Here is a 23,278-nt window from a genome sequence, read left to right as displayed (position 1 = left end):
CAATATTTTGAAGCACCAGTAATCTCAAGAGTAGTGATAAATGCATAAATTTGTAGGTATGGACATGAGTGCGGGTAAAAAAAAGTGCATAGTAGAAAGCAGAGCTTAAAAAGTTGCACTTTGATCACAATGCACATATGTATGTACATACTATAAGCCAAACAATTGTCAGCTGGCGACAGTTGCCGCCAATTGTTTGTTTTGTTTGTATGTAAATTTGATGCCTCATTAAAATGAATTAGAAAACATGTGTGCGTGCGCGGAGCTTTCAGGGCGAACAGCTCAAAAGTGAAATGTATTTAAATAAAAATAATAAAAAATGACAATTGTAAATCAAATGGAAATGCATACGACTATACTATATATTATAGTAAAAAGCAAAAACAAAAATAAAAAAAGCTGTGCCAGCTGCGAGTTACCTTTAAGTAAAGCATTTGAGCAACAACAAAACAAAATAATAAAAAAATGAAATTTCTCCAGCTGCAGTTGGCCTCACGGCTATACAAACGCACGCACACACATATGTAATCGCTAAATTAAGTCTATGAGAGTAGAGAGCCGTTATAATTTGTTAAAATCACCCAAAAGCGTTTGTTGACTTCACACTTTTCTGTGGCAAGCTACTTACAGCCAACAGCCAGCTAAATAGTTACAAGCATAACAATTGGTGTGTGTATGTAGGTATGTAATACATATGTACATATGTATGTTGGCAAAGTAGTGACACACACCTCACCTCAGGCAAGTGTGGCCAACACTTCTCCTGCTACTCTTTCTCTATTAACTATATATTTAGGAAAAAAATACAATAATAATAACAAAGTAACCGGTACAACAATTGCTTCTGGGCACTAATCCGCAGAGAAGACAGCACAACTCAATTTGAGACGAAGCAATTTGTGTTTATTATGATTTTTGGTTTTGTTGGAGCATAATGGTGAGCCAGCTGTTCACTTTTGGATTAGCTTATATTCCTAAGATCTTTTGTAAAGTTTATATTGAAAGTTTTTATTGTTTTCTGGTTACAAGGTTATTTATAGCATGGATTAACATTTAAATCAATATCTTTTATTTTTTTAGTCTAAAAATAAAAAGAAAATCCCTCCAATATTCTACAATAAAACAAAAAAGGTGCCTAGAAGCCCATACGACCTCCTAGCACAGAGAAAATCCAATTCGAAAAAATAGTTCAATTGGAAAACTTATGGTGAATCATGAAGAATAGTTTGAATAACGAAGGAGAAAGCTGAAACTAGTTGTAAATTTCTAACAAGTTATAATTTTAACATCTCTGGAAAGTCTATTCTGTAAAGGGACTTAAAAAATTTTACCAAAACTGTTACCAAATTGCATACGCAAAACAAAAGAGATCAATTATTCTCATTAGTACATATCAAAGACAAGGATAGAGGATTAATCAGCTGATATTTTCAAGATCAGCTGTTTTTATGAGACTGAATCATTGCTCAACAAATCATAGACTTTTTTTAAGGAAAAGTAGATGGACGGATATCTCGTTATAAAATTTAAAATTTTAATAAGAAAATGTTCTAACAAAAAACTATTTTTTGGCCCTGCATGAGTAATAGAATTTTTGAGTGCACCACTTAAGGGTTAAATAAACTTTATATTACTTCCGCGATAATTTTTATTATTTTTTTTATTAACTTATTAGTTTTTAATTTAACAAATAAATAAAATTTATCAAAAATCGTAATAATTTTCTCATGACTAATTATTACCATATTTACCGGTCTCTAACTAAAAAAAAAACTTGCATGAAACTCAGTAATGTATAGCACATCTAATAAAAACTTAATGCCCATTGAACCATCAATAACACATGCTTAACCTCAAATATCACTTTACAAAATATGCGTGCCATGATTTCAGTGGAATTTGACAGCTGTCAGTTCGAATTGAATTGTAGAAATAAAAACCAAATGAAGTAAAATAAAGAAAAAAACGAGAAAGAGTGTAACAAAAAGCAGCATGAGTTGATAAAAAAATAAATTATGAACCGATCAAGTCGGTGACAATAAGAGGCAAACATGAACTTCACCGACAGATATATTTTGGCCTTTTTTTTTCTTTCTTATAACGACCCTAATTAAGTCATGTAAGCATTATAATCGTATGACTAAGCCTAAGAAAGCACCTGTTGGTTGAACCTTGACACATCGAGTGTTTTTGGAAAAGTCTTTAATATAGAATCTTAAAAAAATTATAAAACATTTCATTTTCGATATTTTCGGTGAGTTCTACTGAAGTATATAACATGTGTGATCATGACGAAGACATTATTTCGAAATACTTTAAAAGAAAAGTTCATTAATTTTCCCACTAACTTCGAAATACTATTTGCCTGCAACGATCAAAGCCTTTTGAACAGGACCGTAGAGAGAAAAGTGGCGCTCGTGAAAAGTTTTAGGAAGCGGGATTCCTGATCCGAAAATTGTTTAAGAAAATAATCCTAAAAAAATGTTGCAGAGCACGGGTCCGACCTCAGAACTTCGAGCTTTGCAGGCATTGCGATAGCTTTCCCTTCAGCTCTCACTCACAGTTAGTGAATCACTAAGTTTTAGTAGAAGAGAATCTGAAAAAACTATTTCGAGAGCTCGCTCAATAGTTCTACCAGAACTCATTTTTAAGGCCAGGAAGAATATATTAGCAATATAACGATGAGATGAGCAGAGAGAGTTTAGAAAACTCATGAGTCTAATAATTTTTGTGGAACAGTTTCAGTATTCTGTTGTTGTTGTTGTTGTTGTGGCGGCTGAATTCAGCCGAGTTGAGAGTACTTGATCGAATAAAAAAAATCCGGGTTCGTTCCGGGTGTGTAGACCCGACTGTCGTGGGAACGGAGTTTCACTCTTCTAATGTTTCTTGATGAAGGTTTAATAGATACTTATTTTGATATTGGAATTCTTGAGTTTAATACCATATATGAGTATAGTGAAATGTTCGGCCATAGTTCCAATCTTAAAATAGTGTAACCGAGGGAAAGATAGTTCCAAATCAAACACTCAAGCTCGTGTTGGAACAAAGGGTTAAGTGAAGTTGGCTGGAATATACTAGGCTATTGATCTGTAAGTAATTTCATTGATAAATGATTAAAGAGCGTAAGTATAAGACTGCCATCCTGAGACAACTCATTAACGTACTTTTAAGAGTTTTCTTGTTCTGTTGTTATGAGAAAACGTGTAGAACATAACTGAAAAAACGTTTAACTTTATGTTTCTGTTTGAAATAAAAAGTTAGGCATGATTCTTCATATTACGGAGAATATAATATTTCACTTAACTTATTTAGACATTTCAAAATTGTCATTAAGAAGATTAAGAACAAGGTCTAAAAGAAAACAAAAAAAAAATAACGAAGCCAAACAACTCTTAAAAATAAAACGAAAGCAAAGAAAAGAAAATTACAAAAAAAAAAAAAAATGTTTCATGCAACAATTGTCAAAGAAACCACAAAAACACTCAAGCTGAGCATTAAAACAACAACGCAGAGTTCAGCAAATCTCACAAATTATTACACAAAATTCCGTCAGGATGCAAAACAAATAAAAATCCATGCAAAATCACATGAAAAACAACAAAAAAAAGTCAACAAAATAAAACGCATTGCAACAAACGAGTGCACAATAAACATAACAGTAGTTAAAGAGCAGTGAAACACAAAACAACAACAGCAAAAGTATCCATCACTTTCAACTCACCTGAAATGGCCACCTGAACGCCGAAATTGGCCGTACCGGCTTCCGCATTCACCTCCGTATCGGCGGGATGAGCCTCGCCCACATCGAGTGCGGCGCTGCCGTTCGCCGGGGGACGCAGCTCGGTGGCTGGTGTCGCTGAGTTGGTCATTATTTGTAATGGGGATAATTGTATGTGGGCAATGTGATCGCTAGATGAGGTCGAGCCTACATCCTCAATGGTAACGGTGCTGGCGTTCGGGCTGACTGGTGGCAGCGCTAGATTGCTCAAACTGTAGTCGTCTCCAGCTGCAGCGGCCGTTAGGTGCCGACTATGCGTTGATTCGGCTGGTGGTGAGGATGAGGATGTGGAGTTGTCGGCGTGTTGGGTATTGATGCGGCGTGCTGAATGCGGTGAACTGTGCGCGCTGTTGGCGCTGCGACCACGTGACGGTGTACGACTGGGACGATTTATAAATCTGTGGAACGAGAATGGTGGTTGCTTTTAATACGATTTTTTTGGATTTAGTTAACTTTAATGAATGATATTCAAATTAAATGCATTCTTGGAGAGCGCACACTTTTTAAATTAAAAAAAAAAAATTTTTTTCTTTGATTTTTATTTTTTTTTAATTTACAACTACTTTTAGCACTAATTTAGACCAAAAATTATAAATTTCACAAACACACTCACAACAACTCTTTTGAGTCTATGAAACACTCTTCAAATAACGTAAACAAAAATACAAAAAATTATTTTAATTAATTACTGTTATGTTAGAAAACTAAATTCTGCACTAATTTTGCGTCTGTCGCTCAACTAAACGTTACCAAGCACGCTAAGCTACTGGCAAGCACGTTCAAATCGTCCAACGACATTCACCAGCGAGTCAGCCGTGAGCCGGAGCGCGCTCTATTGGCACGCAGTGTGACTCAAAATAACAAAAACAATACAAAAACAAGGCAAAAACATGATTTGTATCTATGAAATACACTCGCACACATAAACAAAGCAGCGACGCACAAACAAACTCTCCTCTAGTGTCTTGAGGCAACAACTATTTCAGCGAGCAGGCAAAGAGCCAGTCAGTCAGACAGCCAACCAGCCATCCAGCGGAGCAGCAGGTTTAACAGCTTATTTAAAAAGTCGCTTTTGTTTGGTGTTGTTGTTATTATAGTCGCTGTTGCGCGCAATATCCGTCTGCATGCATGTATGTATATATAACGGCTGTCTGCACGTGTATGCGTGTCTTTCTTTTTGTTTACCATTGTTTTTGTCATTTTGGCAGTTATTGCTATTCATCAAAACGCGCATAAAGAAGCCGTCCAATACAAATTTCGGCAAAGCAGCGTATCACATTTGAAATTGCAAAGGAAAAATACTCGAAATTTGTTTGGAGTTGGATTTTAAGGCGGCAAAGGGCACTGGTAATTGGAAGAAAGCCGGTATGTTGGCAAACAAAAGTGGCAAATAGTACCCAGCAGTAAAATGAAGAGGCTTAAAGCTGGATTGAAGTGGTTGATTACAGTTACTTCAAATGATGAAATTCTGAGGTACATAATCTTAATAGTTTATTAATGAGCTTAGCAAGGTTTATTCTATAATTGCTTTCATATGATCAAGAAAACTCGTTAAATCGTGAAAAAAGAATTATTTTGTTTTTGATTAGCCAGTTTGTTTGGCGGCTGTATGCTATAGTGGTCCGATCTGGAATATTTTTTCAGATATCATAGCTTTGTTTTGACAATAATTCATGGGAAATTTCGTGAAGATATCTGGTCAATTAAAACAGTTTTCCATACAAGAACTTGAGTTTGACCATTCAGTTTGTATGACAGCTATATAATATAGTAGTCCGATATGAAAGTTTCTGTTTTGAATATTATACTCTATTTTGGATAGTAACACACGCCAAATTTCGTCACGATATCTTGTCAAATAAAAAATTTTTCCATACAAGGGCATGTACTGAAAGATCAGTTTGTATGACAGATACATGCTATAGTGGTCAGATATCGGCTCTTCCGACAAACTACTAGCTTTTTGGTGAGAAGAGCAGATGTGCAAAATTTCAAAACGAAATCTCAAAAACTGAGGGACTAGTTCGCGTATATATACATATACAGGCTGAGGGACATGGCTGACTGGACTCAGGTCGGTAAGATAATCTTTTATATATACATACATATGTATATTTTATGGGGTCTCCAACAAACTTAACATCTGGTAAACTTAATATACCCGTAACCCATTCAGCATATACTCAATAAGAAGGAAGGATCCTTACATACTATAGAATATATTCAAAAAAAAGGGGGTTGAGATGTTATTTGAAACAATGCGTTAGGATACACGATCTCTTAACTTCGGCACAACACTTCAAACTTTGATTCTAAATACTTTGTGACCCCACTTCAGACTTTGATTCTAAATACTAAATATCAAAATCTTAAAGTGCTTAATAAATACTAATGTTGAAGATCAGTAATTGAAAATATTTTATAAATCTTCTAAATTCTGTGATCGCAGGATCAAATAATTCGACAAAATCGTGTTCTAGAACACATTTTATCTATTTAACATGTTACAAAGCTCTATGATATAAAATAATCACGAACCCTGAATACACATACCGAGCTTGGTTTAGAAATCAATATTTCGAAAACAAATTTCCATTACTGGCTATTTTGAAATCTATTTAGATGAATTTACAGTCACCTGAGAATAATAAAAATGCTAAATAAAACTTTTGTGGAAGCTTACATATTTGGAAATCGCCTGAAAGTAACCAGAAAAGTAACTGCCATGTGAGCCATTGGTAATCAAATTTTTGATACCAGGTTGACAATTTTTGGAAATTATCTCAGAGCGATGCCAGAATAGAATAAATCAAAAAAAAAAGTGTTTTCGAATTGCGGTTTTCAGGATGCAGACAAAGTAAGACACAAAGATCTGAAGAGTTGTAAATTTAATTTTGGAAGCGATCATTCTTGGAAAGATTTTTATATACAGATATACTAAAAGTCTAGAAATATATGTATATATAAATATATTTGTCAATTTAATATGTATCTCAATCGCTCCAAAGTCAGAAACCCCCTTATACAACCTTTGATATCATTAATTTAAATACTTTTTCAAAGGACGCTTTCTATTGGAGTCAAAGAGAGAGTCGGAGAGTTTTCAGAGAAATAAAATAGTTTTCAGTCTTAGGTGGCGCCTATATTTTTGTTTCTATTAGTACTTCTCATTCTTAGTCGATAAGAATAAATATAAATTTGCAGTTTCCGAGGTTAGTTCATTAGTTTTCCAGAGTACTATGTATGAGCACTTTACCCAGAACTCTTCAATTATTTATTTTTTATACTCATTATACGAGTATAATGTATATAATTCAAGCATCTTTCAAGGGTCTATTGAAGATAATTTTCACACTCCAAAATCACTAATAGTTTGGAAGTCTACTAATTTCACCGCTAGGTTATCTGAACTCCAAAAACGTAAAGTCACTCAAGGAGCTATGAATGGGTAAGTGTGTTTGTCGGTATGTAATCGAAATGCAGATAAAAGCAAAACAAAAACAAAAACAAACAGAAAACACACTCAAAACAAACCGACCGCTCAACAACTGTTAGTTTTAGGTAGGCAAACATAAGGATTGTGCACGCAAGCCAGCACAGGGTGATTTAATTGGATTAACTAATTCAACAAACAAATAATGATAATTCACTAACTGGCAGTTTTTATGAAACTAAACTTATTTGTATGCACAGAGATCTAAATCAATTTCCATTATAACTTATGTATCTACCAGGAAACTTATCACTTAATGTGGCAATTTCAACATTTTCATTATGACTACCGAGAGACCTGTAAGCGCTTCGCTATTGAGTCGTTAATCCTATTCAAATTTGACTTTAATTTTTGAAATCATATTTTTACCTCCCGGAATCAACACCCTTTTGGAAAAAATTCCATACAATTCTCCTTTAACGCTTGGCAACTCAATTTGCGCCAGACGTGTAAAGTACACATTCTTATTGGGTAGATAAAGCGCGGCTACGCGGACCAGCTGTAGAGCAGCCGCAAACTGTGCTGATCTCAGCTGTGAATTGCAACATTGATTTTTGCACACCTTTATTTTCGAATGAACATGCTTTTGTATTCAACGATTGTAGACACAAATGTTTACTTGGGAAAGTCATTTCTGAACAAAACAGGTGTTCTGTAGAGTCATTATGACGCTACTAAAGTTCAATAGTAATACAATTTCTGACGTATAGTAGGGTAATCAAAATTTTTTTTTTTCGAACAAAATTTGCTTAATTATTATTTTTTTTTTTTTTTCGAACTATCGTCCCTATATTTTTTACATGACAAAATTTATGTAAAACGATTTGCTTAATGATGAAGTATAATCGAGATTTTTTTTTTAAATTTTCACAAAACGCTATCATCCTAATGTATATGCTATCGTGGAATTCAAAATCTATATTTTTTACAATTTATTGATAATGTTATGACAAATTTTATGTAAAAAAACATGGGGAAAGATTGAAAAAAAAAACAAAAAGTTAATTACTTTTTTATTTATCAACAATTTTTCATGATTCTAGTAGGGACGATAACCATTCACGTACTTTTAAAGAGTAAATTGGGTTTTTGTGTTTCAAATGATCCAAACATGAGAAATCGTGTCCGCCAGTGAACAAACGCATTTCATTCACGCAGTCATTTCTCCGACAGATGTCATCAAAAAATTCCGAAAAAATTTGTTTATAGACTCCACGATATACCTTATGATATGTGACCTGGTCTACGAAAAGGGAGCTAACGTGCGAAAACTAGTTTTCTGGGAAAAGCTGTTAAAAATAATCGTCAGTTTCTCGTTATCTCATTAATTGTTCTCTTTTTTTTTGACACCTAAGCCCCCTTTCCGTAGACCAGTTCACATATGTGAAAAAAGTTCTATCGTAGAATAAAAATTTCTATGAAAAAAAATGTCAAAAAAACAGGTCAGATTAACCTACTGACCCCTTAAAATAACAACTATTAGGAAACAATGGGGTAGGTGGAAATTCTCGTGGTGTGATCGGTATTCTATCGAACTTGGCTAGGATCTATAGTCCAAGATACGACTTTCCTTCAATCAGTAAGCATGACAGGCTCGAAAGAATCGATACTCTTTATACGTGGTTTTTAGAAGTGTGCGATTTCCGAGAGAGATATGTAGCTGTCAAACCAGCTGTCAAGATAAATATTTGTGTTTAACATAATACTTTGGAAACATATCTTGCGAAAGCTCACTGAAATATCGTTTAAAAAAAGTGAAAATCCTTTTGGAGGAAAATTGATATGTTTTACGTTCAAATGGCTTTCAGCGATGTATAAAATTTTTCATTTCAATATAATTTCATTATTTCAAATGTGAACAATTTTGAAAGCACTCTGCATACACAAAATGTTACTATCTGATACAATGACCATGCCAACGACATTCTTGATCCACGCTTTTTTTAGAACTGTGGATGGAGCCAACATTGACGTCAAAGATGAGCTCTACAGATCACTGATTCACAACTTTTTGGTTCCCCACATAAATATTAATTACCGTAAGGTTTCAGCAAGACGGCGCAAGAGATCATTTATTATAATCGAAACATATTAGGGGAATTAAACTAATTTGGTCGTTTTAAAAAAAAAAAAGGAATCATGTTCCTTAGCAAGTGGGTTCTACGCAATCAGAGAGGATGTGAAGTTTTGAAGATTACATCCAACTAAGCACAGTTCTCAAAAATAAGTAAAGTTCTCAAATGTTTCTTAAGGATTTACTATATCTAGTCGTCATAAGTGGATTACAAAATTACAGGCATGACATGAATTGGATGAAAGTTTGACACATGACACAAATGTACAAATTTAAAATAGTACTTATCGGACAATGGCGCAGATACTTATGCTGCGGCTTGACCTTCCAGAACCGTCATATGTAAACAAATACACAAATGAATAAATACCTTAAGAGAAATAACAAGCTACCCTTTTGGAAAAGGTAATTTATACTTGTAGTTATGGCAATTCAGACACAGCACAAAGAAATTTGGCGAGATCGACAAAAAGAAAACAGAAAAATATGTTGAGCGCCCACGATATTTAAATATTGTTTGGGAATGAGAATAAAACTCGCTCGGAGTAGCTCTAGCAGACCAACGAAACGAAAAGTTACTATTTGGTCAGGTGTTTCAGTCAAAACTTTCATTGGGCGGAATATGCTGCAAACAAAATGAGCCAGTCGATGAAAATTAATATAGGTGGAATAACGGCTGATCCAAGTAGAGGTACTTTTTTCAATAGCCCTACGTTGAGATCTTAAACTGAAAGCTTGTGCAGGAACTGAAGCCGCTCAACCTTCCTAAGCGACATCGCTTCACTCTATGGGCTCTTGAAAAGTTCCAAGAAGATCCGACTATTTCGAATGAAATTTGGTTCAGCGATGAGGCCCATTTCTGGTTCAATGAGTTTGTAAACAAGCAAAATTGCTGCATTTGGGACAAAGAGCAAACTGAAGAGATTCAAGAACTGCCATTTCATCCAGAAATAATAATGGTTTGGTGTGGTTTGTGGAATCATCGGTCCATATTTCTGCAATTGTGATGCAGGTGAGAACGTAAGCGTCAATGGCGATCGTTATCGCGCATTGATAACCGACTATTTGATGTCTGAAATTGAAGCTCGTGATCTCGGCGACATTTGGTTTCAACAAGACGGCGCCATTTCCCACACATTGCATCTATTAATGGATTTATTGAGAGAACACTTTGGCGAGTAGATAATTTCACGTTTTGGGACGATCGATTGGCCACAAAAATCGTTAGACTTTTTCCTGTAGGGATATTTAAAGTCTAAAGTCTACATGGACAATTCGGCTTCGATTCAGGTCTTGGAGCAAAACATCACGCGTGTCATTCGCCAGTTACGAATCGAAATGCTCGAATGAGTCATCAAAAATTGGACGCTAGGGATGGACCATCTGAGACTTAGCCGCGGCCAACATTTGAAAGAGATAATCTTCAAAAAGGAACTGCCAAAGAATGTTCTTTCGAATGATGACATTCCCCATTAAATTTGAAGTTTCTGTGTTTTTTCTTTAAAACCTTTAAACCTCGAAATGGATCGCCCTTTAAAACAAATTTCAAATATAAAAAGCGATTAGTTAAAAAAAAAACTTAAAAAGTGAAGTATGCCATATTTGACCTCGGTTTAGAGCAGAACGGAATTTCTAAAGCTTTTGGCATCGAAATGGGAACTTTAGAAACCGCAAACCAAATCTGTTTTTCAGGTAACAATTCCTTGTTCCTGCAGGGTCAGTGGAGCACCTCTTTCATATCTATATAGCTCGCCTCACAGGGAAGCAAGAAAAAATGCAAGCAAATACAAAACCAGTAAAAAACAGTTGCCGCGGCTCACTCGAAGCGAATGAGAGGAATTAGTGTTGAACTCGAGTAGAAAATTTAATGGTTGGAAAATTCCATTTCTTCAATAAATTCTAATCTGTGTTTGTACATATGTATATATGTATATAAACAAAAGATAGTAAGAACGAAATATGTACAAACACACCTTTATATACATACATACATACATACCTACCAACACACATTCAATTTATGACTTTCTTTGATTTGTTTCCCTTTTCGGGTTTCAGTTTTGGTTTTTATTCTTGTTTTTGGCTTCTTTAAGCATAAATTTAATGTTGTCGGCAATTTGTCATTTCGGCCGTTCGGATAATTGGTATTTTGTCATTTCGACTATTGTTGCGCGCAGCATTGTTGTTCTGTGTATTTGTTGCTTCTTGAGTTGTCGCCGGCGGCGGCGTTTCTTTTTAGGTAAATTGACTTTATGAGGCGTGAAATTTCGACGCCGTGTTATGACTGGCGACTGTGAAACCATAGCGGACGCTCGAAAGTAATTTGCATAAACAATTTCAGTTTTAGCTAGAATTTTCCACAAACACACTCACACACAGACAACATATTTACACACTGAAGTACACGTGAAGGGGTCAAATTCATTACGGGCTGAGATGTGGATTCATGACATTTAAATGTCTGTGGCAATTTAATTTTTACAAAAGTAGAAAAAAACAATAAATTTTGTCTTTGAAATCACTTACTGAATATGTTTTCTAATAATAAATGTTTTTGAATGAACACAAAAAGAGTGTAAACCTTTCTTGAAACAACATCGATAGGACACAAGACACAACGAGTGACCTCTTGAATGACAAGTGCAATCGAAGACATTGGGGTTTCAAGTTTGAAATTATTTACCGCTGACTGTTGAAAAGGAGAACTTAGTTTAGGTTATATAGCTGAGCCTCAAGATGAAGGGAATCACACTTAGAAATCAGCAAAAGAACTCCTGTAACATCTTGAACTCAACACAAATCTGTTAGTGGTTTAATTTTTGTAACAGCCAGCTCCGTTGGACGACTAAAAGTATGAAGTTCGAGGTGTTTTAGCACTAATCTGGCATGCGGGGCCGTCAAGAAAAAATTTTGAGATTTCTCTACCTTTAGCCGACAAATGCATTGATGTGAAGCTTGCTATCAAACACCTGGAATGAGGACATATTGAGGGTCTCAGAGAGCGTCTGACGTCCTCTTTCACTTCGTTTGTATTCCTGATCCAATTAGGACCACTGCGCCGCGGAACCTATTTAGCGCACATACCTCTGTAGGAAAGGCAGGTAGGCGGAGTCACTTGAAAAAAGGCGCAGTTAGATTTTTCACAGATGGTCGAAGATCAAGAGGTAAGAGGTAGAGTCATCTGTCGGATCACTGTAGTGTTTTTAAAGCTGAACCATTAAGATAGGAGCAGATGTATCTAAAAGAAGCTAGCAAGAAAGGGCGCCCTCACCCAAATATCATCAGGATCGGAACGAGCCGGTGTTCATTGTCTTCGCGCACTCGAGCGCTGGATCTATGAGCTTCACGCTAGCTTAGTAAGCTTTGGTCGATAATTCTCGCTTGTGGGGTTGCAAAAGTCTTCTGGCCCACAGTGAAACTTAATAGGTGCCCTAACTGGACACTGTTACATTGGCAGTCAACCGGTGTCTTCTTCTTCTTAATTGGCGTAAACACCGCTTACGCGATTATAGCCGAGTTAACAACAGCGCGCCAGTCGTTTCGCGGTGAGGCTAAAGATTTTGAAGGACGCAACTAGTCAAAATTGCAGGAAATAACGTCTGGAAACTTTTTTCTCCTCTGTCCAGCTGTCGCCAGAGCCATCTTGGCAGCCATATTTTTTTACGAAAGTGGCGAAGTTCTTTGCATGTATGCAGTCTTTTTGAACATAAAAGGTGTTCTGGACATCACAACGGACCGACGTCTCTAGCTTTCCAAGTAGTATTATTCGCGGCTTCACGAAAAATCAGCCTACTTAGCTAACCTAACCTACCTCGTTTTCTTTAAAACAACTTCTACAATTGTCAACCGGTAATATTTTTAAATTAAGGTTATGGAGGAAGGTATAGGTATCAAGTGAGGAAGAATCGGTTTCAATTGAAACTTCGCGTTGCGCTAACTAGGGGACGTTTACAAATCGTTCAACTTTATTACGAAAATTAACGTTCTGTAAAGAATGTGTTTCGCGTCCTTCGCTCAACTTATGGTCAGCATAAGCGGCCACCAACGGCCACAATCACCCATCTTGAGACCCATCATTCATTAACGAATAATATTCGACCGAATCGACCACGTCCAGCATGAAGTGAAGAAAATATATCAGTCGTAGCTGAAAGTGTACACGAAGACCGTGAAGAGTCGATTCGATGCCGTTCGTATAGAACAACTTGGTGCATTGTTCGTTGAAATCTTAAATGGAAAGCATACAAAATACAGCTTGTGCAAGTGGCTCGACCTTCCCAAGCGACATCGCTTCGATTTATGGGCTCTTGAAAAGTTTCAAGAAGATCAGATGTTTTCGAGTCAAATTTTGTTTACCGATCTGGCTCAATGGGTAGGTAAACAAGCAAAATTGCCGCATTTGGCACGAATAGCAACCTGAAGAGATTCAAGAGCTACCATTTTATCCAGAAAACCAACGGTTTGGTGTGGTTTGGGGGCCGGTGGAATCATCGGTCCATATTTCATCGAGAATGATGCCGGTGAGAACGTAACCATCAATGGCGACCGTCTATTTGATGCCTGAAATTGAACCTCGCGAACTCAGCGACATTTGGTTTCAATAAGACAACAGCGGCGCCTCCCATGCATCACATCAATCAATGGATTTATTGAGAGAACACTTCGGTGCGCAGATAGTTTCACGTTTTGGGCCACCAAGATCGTGTGATATGACACCGTTAGACTTTTTCCTGTGGGGATACGTAAAGTTTAGAGTCTCTGCGGACAACCCCGCTCCGATTCAAGTCTTGGAGCAAAACATCTAGCGTGTCATTCGCCAGTTACCAATCAAATGCTCGAACGAGTCCACGAAAATTGGACTCAACGGATGGACCATCTGAGACGCAACCGCGGCCAACATTTGAAAGAGATAATCTTCAAAAAATTATTGCCAAAGGATGTTTTTTCGAATGATAATAAACACTTCGCATTTAATTTGAAGTTTATTTTTTTTTATGTAGGGAATCTCGAAATGGATCACACTTTGTATCAAAAATATGGAAAAATGTTATTTATGTATTTTTATTTAATTAAAGAGCAGCGGATGTCTATAATGAACTTTAAATGGTAATTTTAGGATTTGATTTGATCGCATCACACCAACAACAACAACTCGTTTCTTTAATTTACGAAATATGATCAAGATATGATTAAACTGCGGCGACTAACAGTAAACCATGCACGTTATGCGACTTCAAATGGTTGGCGGCGAAAACAGCGTCTGCGAAGAAACCACAGACACTATCAAAAAAGTTAATAACAAATTAAATGAAAATTTAGGCGCGTTGATAGCGACGAACGCCACTTGCAAGTTGACCAAAAAGTGTGCAGGCAACCAGTTGCATGGCTTTAGTAAACATAAGCAAATAAAGAGCGAAATACTCGTCTGCGCCACACATTTGGACATGGGAACGGCGCGCATGCGCAGACGACACACACATGCATGGTAAATATAGACGCCACCACCCATCAATTGACAACGCAAATTAATAAATAGACGACGATGGCAGACGGTCAAACAGTGCGGCGAGCAGCAAGAGACGCGCAGCGACGAGACACGACGATGACCGACACAATGCCATAACCGCCGACAGCTATTCAAAAACAGATAGCCGCAGCCAGAGTGGCGCCGCCGCACCCCTGGGTGCCAGTTGCAGTTACATGCACAACATATAGACACACATACATACAGATGGGCACATAAGTATGGTTATGTTGTGCATGGAAGCAGGTATTAGCCAGTCTAATTGGCGGTGCAGCAACTTTTGCATACAACAAACGATATAAAAAAAAACTAAAGCGAAACGCCAAATTCTCCGTCGCCAAAGTTGAATAAAGAAAATATATATAGAGAAAAAAATCGGGCCATGAAAACCAGTAAGAAATCATTTGCGCCACTTTGAATATCTCCAGCGAAAGTGCAATAAAATCTTGGCGCACACAAAAAAGACAAATTGGAAGATAATAAAAAAAAACAAAAAAGAATTCAAAACAAAGAGGACAATTATGACGGCGGCTCAAAAACTGAATGACCAGCGCATGAAAGCGTTCCAAAACCGGTGATATCTTTTTGTTATTGAAATTTGGCCATCAAAGAGTCGCTTTGTTTCGCTGGCGGTGAATTGAAGCGTAGATCCGCTTTTTAGCTGATAAAGAGTCGCGAAGACTGGCTTAATCTACAAGATACATTGTAGTTAGGAAGACAAAACATATATACTAAATTGAGTTTTAATGTTAATTAGGGGTTAGATTAGGCTAAGAATTTCCAAAAAAATATATTTGTTTGATTTAAAGTACACCTTAAGCTCCTAATACATTATTCAATTGCGTCAAAGCGTTCGAGTCTGTCAGTTTCAGCACGTAAAACTCTGAACTCTTTTTCTCTCCAGCTCCGGCAGCTCGTGACTTCCGGTCATAGACCAAGTATCCTCCGGGTAGAGAAAAAACATCCGTTTGAAGACGAGCTAAAGTGAGAAAGCGAAATATCCCTCCCCTGTTTTGTGCGCTAGGTTTGAGGCCCGCCAAGTAAAAAACACCACCATGGAAAAGAAGAAACCAGCCTCGAATGAGAGACCCTCTTTTTATGACGACCACTGCAAACGTATTAAGATTACGATTTAAGGTCATGTACTTGAAATGTCCAGTCCCTTAATTGGGAAGGTGCCGCTGCCTGGTTGATGTCCTCGTGAAAATTAAGGCTGACATCACCGCCGCGATGACGACCAAAGATGTCTTCTATGAGCGCTTGGAGCGCACCTATGAGAGCTGCCTCATCACCAAAGGTATATAACAGCCTCTCCACTTAAAATTTTCACTGTAATTTCCCAGTGGTTAGGTTAGGTTTGATGGCTGATCCGGAGATCCACTTTGATTACTATATATTTGAGAACTTTGTGAAAACATACAAATAGAAATCCTGTAATTAATAACACATAAGTCGGCAACGCGCCAATAAAGATATTTGGAATATCTGGGGATCTCCAGAGTTTAAGCCTTGATCTCGCAAACGACAACAAACAAGAAGGAAGTGTTGAGAGGTGGTCACTTCGTCCATACAGCTTCTGCAGCTGGCGTCTGGTAGGATTTTAAACCTTACAGCATGGACGCCGATAGGGCAGTCGCCTATTAGAATAACCACAAATAGAGAGAGGATAGCCTTACAATTCCCACGACAGCCGATTCTACGCACCGGAATTGACTCGGATTTCATCCGACCAAGGGCTGTTCTTTCGGCGATCTAACCCCGTTTGGATCGGTAAGTGTTAATTTGTGTTTGTCGTTACTAGAGAGAGAGAGGATAGCCTTACTGAGGGCAAATAGTTCCCTGGATTTTTTATGATCAATCTTGGGCAAAAAGGATCTTGCGACAGCGCATAAAGCGATGGTAGCCCAGCGCTGGTCAAGTTCCCGTTGAGCCTAGATATTCAGTATTAGAACATACGAGTAAAGAGGAGAACCGATCCGTTTCCATTCTACTGATAGCGGAGCTTCCGATTGTACGAGTTTCTAGAACCGCCGTCGCCCGTAGAGATACTCTTCAAAAAGATGATCCCTAAGATTAGCCCAGAAGTCGCAAATTTGTACCGAAACGTCAATATACACTCAATAACAAACTTAACTAGGTCTGGTCCATAAAAACTGCACGAGCAAACCGAATCGATAAATATTATATTTTTTTCCTAGATTGGTACAACCAATTTTTTGTTCTTGTGAAGTTTGATCTTCATACGTCAATTAGTGCGAGTTTGGCAGCTGTTTGTTTGCGGCTCGAACAGTTTGCCTGACGATTTTTATACATTGACGTAAGGTATGTACTCATGTCGCGTTACCAGGTTTTTAGATTTTTCAGAAGTAAGTCCGAGGAAGCCAAATCGGATAAATACGGGGTCTGAGCCGATGACTATCGCTTCGTATTTAGCCAAAAAGTCAGTCTCTCTCAAATATATATTTCAATAAGCCATTAAGAGAGAAATGTGATTCCTTTCTCCTAGAATAAAGCGAAACTGTGAGGAAGAAACTAAATTCCGGTGGGACAATATCTCAATGCGACTGAACATGGCTAATCGATATAAATTTGGCGAAAATACAATATAAAGCACGATTTTTAGTCAGAAAAAGTCAAAAATATCATTCTGAATGTATTAACATTTTTAGGAACTTAAATGGGGCCGTAACTAATCCTGATTTTATACTTTTTTGCCGATAATCTCCGAATTTGTGGAAACTTGTTGGTACTCTAATACCAGATGACCTTGTCTCTTTCTTGTTCAGTGCCTCTTCTTAATTTAACAGGTTCTTTTCATATGACGTGGTCGGGTGATCTTAGCTATAAAACCCATAGGGTCTCATAAACCCATATATTGAGTCCTTATATAAGTGACTATAAGAATTTTAAATATTTTGGGATGGGATCTTTTCGTAGTTACTTCAACTTCAGGAACATATCTCAAGACTACAACCAAAATATCCTAGGGTTTCATACACTAAAAGCGCTAGATATACGAGCAACTACACACGAATATAACTTACCTTCTCGCTCTGCTCGTGCGGTTGTCTTGTTGCTTCACGCCCGCAACACCTTCATCTTCACTCAGTGCCTTTTCCGCCGCACCCACCACTTGACTAATATTACTAAGCGAGGATGGCGAGAGTGAGTCCAATTGCGGCAGATCCGTATGACGGCGCATCTCTTCGCGCAAGCGACGTTGCTGGGCGCGACTAACGCGCTCCTTGCTATTGCGCACCGAGTGTATGCTGGACGTCGGCTCAAGCACTACACCACTGCTACTACTATTGGCATGTTTAGCGTTAGCAGGGCTAGATGAGATACCACTTAAATTCATATTTACAGGTTCAATGTATAGCTTTTCGGGGGAGTAACCGAGACTCTCGTCATCGGCGGTGCTGGGCGAGCGTACGCTACTACATGTGCCGGATGACAGGTTTGGTGGTAATGAGGATTGATGATATTCATATGGATAATGTGTGGTGCGATGAGCGGAATTCGCGGAGCGGCATTCGCAACCCAACTGACAGCGACAATGAATGGAGCACTTTTTGCGCACATTCAAATGAGTATTTGATTCGACATTATTTGTGTGAGTGGTTGCCTTTTGCGGCATGCCTGTGCCGGTGGTGGTCGTGGGGTGCTGCGCTGTGACATGCAGCTGCGGCGGCAAGGAGGCCGCCTTTTCAGTACCATTCATGCGACGATTACAATCAGCGCGATGCTTTGAGCGCGCCGACAGTGTGGTGTGCGCAAACGCGTCATTCGAATCTTCGCTTGTCTCGCCGTTCAGCTCTTCATCACGCGGACTGCGCGGCGTGCTCGCTTTTGTTTTACCGCCAACATCCTTGCGTTTCTTGGAGCCTGGCTTGTGGCCGCTCGACGCACGCGCTTTGTGGGAGCGCTTTGCGCGATCGTGTGTTGCGTTTGTATCACCGGACGCGGTGGCAGCGTGATCCATATTCGATTGATCGTATGCCGTGCCACCCAAATAGTTGGACAAAGAGTTGGCCACGAACGCGGTTAGACAATTTGAGATCTCTGCGTAATCTTTACTATTCTTTAGACTATTATTTCTACTGCTGCTGCTACGTGGATGGCTGCGTTCTTTGCTCTTGCCTTTAGTATTATGGCTGTTGCGTGCGCTATGATGCGCGTCGTCGTCGTTTGATGGCGCTGACGAGTCTTCTTCGTTCGTGGTGCTGGTACCAATATCCAGACCCTTCTCCTTGCATATTATATCATAGAGTGCGCTAATCGGTCGGGATTCGCTACGCACGCGCACCGCGCGTCTCTTACCAGCGAAACGATGTGAGTTGCGACTGCGTCCGGCCGATGTTGTTGTTGTCGATGTATTCGTGCCTGTCGGTGATGTGGGGGACGTTATGGATTTTATGTTACTGTTGTTGTAATTATGATTTATGCTATCGTGTTGTGTTATGTCTGTCGCGCTGTTGTCGTCTAATGGCTTAACATTATTATTATTATTATATTTACTACAATCACTACTGCTATTTATGTCAACAACAACAAAACTACTACCACTGTCAACGTATGGTGTGTATGTGGTGTCGTTCAATTCACCTGTCTCGGTAGGGCGCCCAAATGCTGGCGACGATTTCGCTAAAGCTTCGTGACTTGGTCTTTCGCCGTTGTTGTAGCCGCTGCTGCCCGCAGAGCCGCCACGAAAAAAAGCCGCACGTGCAGCTGCTGCGTTGGCGCTTTTGTTGTTGCTACTAGCACTGTCGATCGGCACTTTGTTGCGTTCGCGTTCGCGTTCACGCTTCTCCAGCGACGAGGGCGATGTAGTGCTGGCGCGTCCAATAACTGCAGCACCCGTGCCAATTGGTGGTGGCACTACTGTAGCGGTACTAGTTTTGGGAAAATAATGCTCTTTGACCAATTGTGTTGGTGTATTGTAGACACTCTGGTAATTCTCATTTAGTGACGTAACATCGTTAGCCTTCGGTGTGTGTATGTGTAGATTGACGTCGGTATAGTAGGCTGGTGCGGTGTGATGGTGAAAATGTGGATGTACACCGTGATAGCGTGTTGAGGAGGACGACGAAGATCTTGTGCCCGGTTGTTGTTGTTGTTCTTTCGAGTGATGTTTTGACGTTTGTTGACGCTGTTGTTGCTGTTGCAATTGTTGTTGATGCTTTATTTTATCGTATACTGAAGACGTTTGCTGGCAGCTCGATTTGGCAGTGACCGATGCGGAGGATAGACTACAGTTTGACGATTTGTTTTCGTAATTGGTATTAGGGCTATGTGTAGTGTCGACGGATTCTGGAAGGAGAGTGAACGAAATTAGTTTAAATATGAAACAATAAATATTTATATGTCATTATAGTAAAAATATATAAATAGTTTAATAAAAATTAAAAGCTAATTTCGATATTAATATTAGTTGTAATCTTAATCCCAACCCTCAATATGCAATATCAATATCAATATCAATAGCAATATCAATATCAATATCAATATCAATATCAATATCAATATCAATATCAATAGCAATAGCAATATCAATATCAATATCAACATCAACATCAATATCAATATCAATATCAATATCAATATCAATATCAATATCAACATCAATATCAATATCAATATCAACATCAATATCAATATCAATATCAATATCAATATCAATATCAATATCAATATCAATATCAATATCAATATCAATATCAATAGCAATATCAATATCAATATCAACATCAATATCAATATCAATATCAATATCAATATCAATATCAATATCAATATCAATATCAACATCAATATCAATATCAATATCAATATCAATATCATATATCAATATCAATATCAACATCAATATCAATATCAATATCAATATCAATATCAATATCAATATCAATATCAATATCAATATCAATATCAATATCAATATCAACTTTCAATATCAATATCAATATCAATATCAATATCAATATCAATATCAATATCAATATCAATATCAATACCAATATCAATATCAATACGATTTAGGACCGCTTTCTCAATGTCTGGTTAGCAGCCTTATGTCAGTTAAGTTCTGGTTAATTTAACCAAGACTCCTTCTTTCGGTAAAGAACCTTTTTTAACAAGAACTTAACCAAGACTCCTTCTTTCGGTAAAGAACCTTTTTTTAACAAGAAGTTAACTGACAGATAGCTGATAACCAGACCTTGAAAAAAACGGCCCTTAAAGTATCTGCCATATACTACATTTTTCTTTTCGGTTCTTCTATGATAAATGGTTTTAAGTATTTTACACAATAACTTTTATTCCCACCTAGAATGAAATGTACTCTTCTCACTAATTTACGCATTACAGCTAAGAAATTCCCACAGAACATGCGTAAAATGAAAGTCCAAAAGGTTGAAATTTTGAGGCAGCTAGCACGAGATATTAGCCAACTTGCTTAGGCGATTAAAGCGCCGATCAGGAGGGAAAAAAGCTCAGATACAGACTTGACAAACAGAAAAATTTCTGTAAAAAATAGTGCATTATTCAAATGTTTATACTTTCTAATAGAGGTAAAGGTTGGTAACGAGTTTTAAAAACAGTGGTGAACATGGAAATTCGACACTAAAATTACGGTTCCCATCAAACGATATGTGCGGTTATGTTGTTCTAAAAATATGTATAATCAAGGATAGTATAGAATTTGAAAAATGAACTCGAAAACGCTAAATATTTCTTGGAAAGCCATGAGAATTTGAAGAACAAGTTTAAAATCATATAAAAAATTGTAGGAAAAATACTATATACCATAGTATATTAATGTTTTTTTAGAAAAATATTTGATATATTAAGTTTTAAGTGTGGAGATTTCATATAATCGTGAGTATTTATTTTTTCTAAAATTATGATCGCTTCTTATGTTGGAGTTAATCAATTGGTATGGAAAGTTGTTTCAATCATAATCGATAACTTTTGCAAAATTTTGATCAGTTTTCAAAACAGTATTGAAGTTTTGAAAGAATGTTTCAACGATGCCTGTTGCTTCTCTTATCATTAGGATTTCTTTCAGATCTGATCAATGAGAACATTTTGGTATAAAAACTGTTCCGATGCCTGATTAATTCTCTTATTATTAAGATTCGTTCCAGATCTCCTCACTGAGAACTTATTAGTACAAAAACTTTTCCTGTCAGGGCGGTTTGTTGGCGACATTAACATGACTGGTTTTTAAAAGATAACTGATGAAAAAGGCCGTTTGTTTTGAGAAGATTTCTAGATCTTAGACACATATACATCATCAGTGACTACTACTGTACTACTCTATATATCCAATGGTCTTGAGGCACCAGAAAAATATTTGTTTTTGGAAAAAAAACAATCTTTAGTTCGACTTTTTTTGTTCACCACTGTTATCACACATATCTGTTAAAACAGGCTACACCGCAAAAACACAGCGACAGCCACAATACGCATATTCAAAAAAAAAATCAGTCTGCAGTATTATGAAAATCTTGATATGAAAATATGATACAAAGGAATTCAGCTGGTAATTTCATAATGAAAACCGCAAAATTCGTAATCGGCCGAAACCACAAGCAAATGCTCCAATTGTGGCATTCGTTATTACACAATTATAATCAAATTGACTGCTTGCTGCTCTGTCGCTGTCGCTGTGTTTATTAATTAGTATTATTATTTTTCGTTTTGGTGCAAATAGTTTGCGGCTTTTGTGTTTGTTGTAAGTTTTTGTAATTTTTAAGTAATTTATATCACCGACAATTTCGTAATGCCTCGTTTACATTAAGTAGATGGCCAAAGTTTAAGAGTACGCGAGGAAAGCACTTCAAATTTTAGCACACTTTTAATAAACCATAAATTTTAAAGAGACTAAAATAAAAGCACACGATTTGAAAAAATAAAAATTAAAATGTGAAAAAGTAAAAATTTAAATATGAAAGGAAAAAATAAACATTTCAAAGTGTTCAAATATTTTTGACATTTTGCATTTCAAAATACTGTGATTTTTTATTGTTGTGGTTGTTTTTTACATTTTTTTTTACAAAAACTGAAAATAATGATAAATTCGATTTTTGCGATAAGTAGGGCGCTTCGAGTAGAAAAGAAAATAAAAAAAAAAATATTACAAAGATTTTGATATACAGGGTGTACCGTGTGGAAATTTAAAAAAATACAAAATATTATAAAATAAAAAATATTATGTAACAAAAAAAATAAAAATTAAAGATAATCGAAATTTAATTCGGATTTACGCGATGATACAGGGTGCTTCGAGTGTAAATTTTGGAAAACACTTAATATGCTACATAAAATAAATAATAATATCTCCGGTAAGTTGAAAACAAATTGACGATAATTTAGAGTTATATGACTATACAGGGTGTACCGTGTGGA

General features: G+C 37.1%; 1 protein-coding gene across 14 annotated transcripts in view; it reads right to left on the bottom strand.

The window, feature by feature from the left end:
* Window positions 1-23,278, bottom strand: part of LOC126763630 (supervillin) — a 473,985-nt gene that overhangs the window by 194,966 nt on the left and 255,741 nt on the right. For 12 of the 14 annotated variants that reach the window (XM_050481333.1, XM_050481322.1, XM_050481321.1 and 9 more), the window contains 2 exons: window positions 17,914-20,179; window positions 3,722-4,176 (listed from right to left, as the gene is read on the bottom strand). In XM_050481333.1, coding sequence (XP_050337290.1) covers window positions 3,722-4,176; window positions 17,914-20,179 — 2,721 coding nt within the window. Of the gene's footprint in view, window positions 1-3,721; window positions 4,177-17,913; window positions 20,180-21,193; window positions 21,327-23,278 lie in introns of those variants that run through there. The other 2 variants (XM_050481325.1, XM_050481332.1) reach the window with 2 other exon arrangements.

This window comes from Bactrocera neohumeralis, chromosome 6 (assembly GCF_024586455.1).
Source record: "Bactrocera neohumeralis isolate Rockhampton chromosome 6, APGP_CSIRO_Bneo_wtdbg2-racon-allhic-juicebox.fasta_v2, whole genome shotgun sequence".
NCBI lineage: Eukaryota > Metazoa > Arthropoda > Insecta > Diptera > Tephritidae > Bactrocera > Bactrocera neohumeralis.
This window is presented reverse-complemented; position numbering and strand designations above follow the sequence as displayed.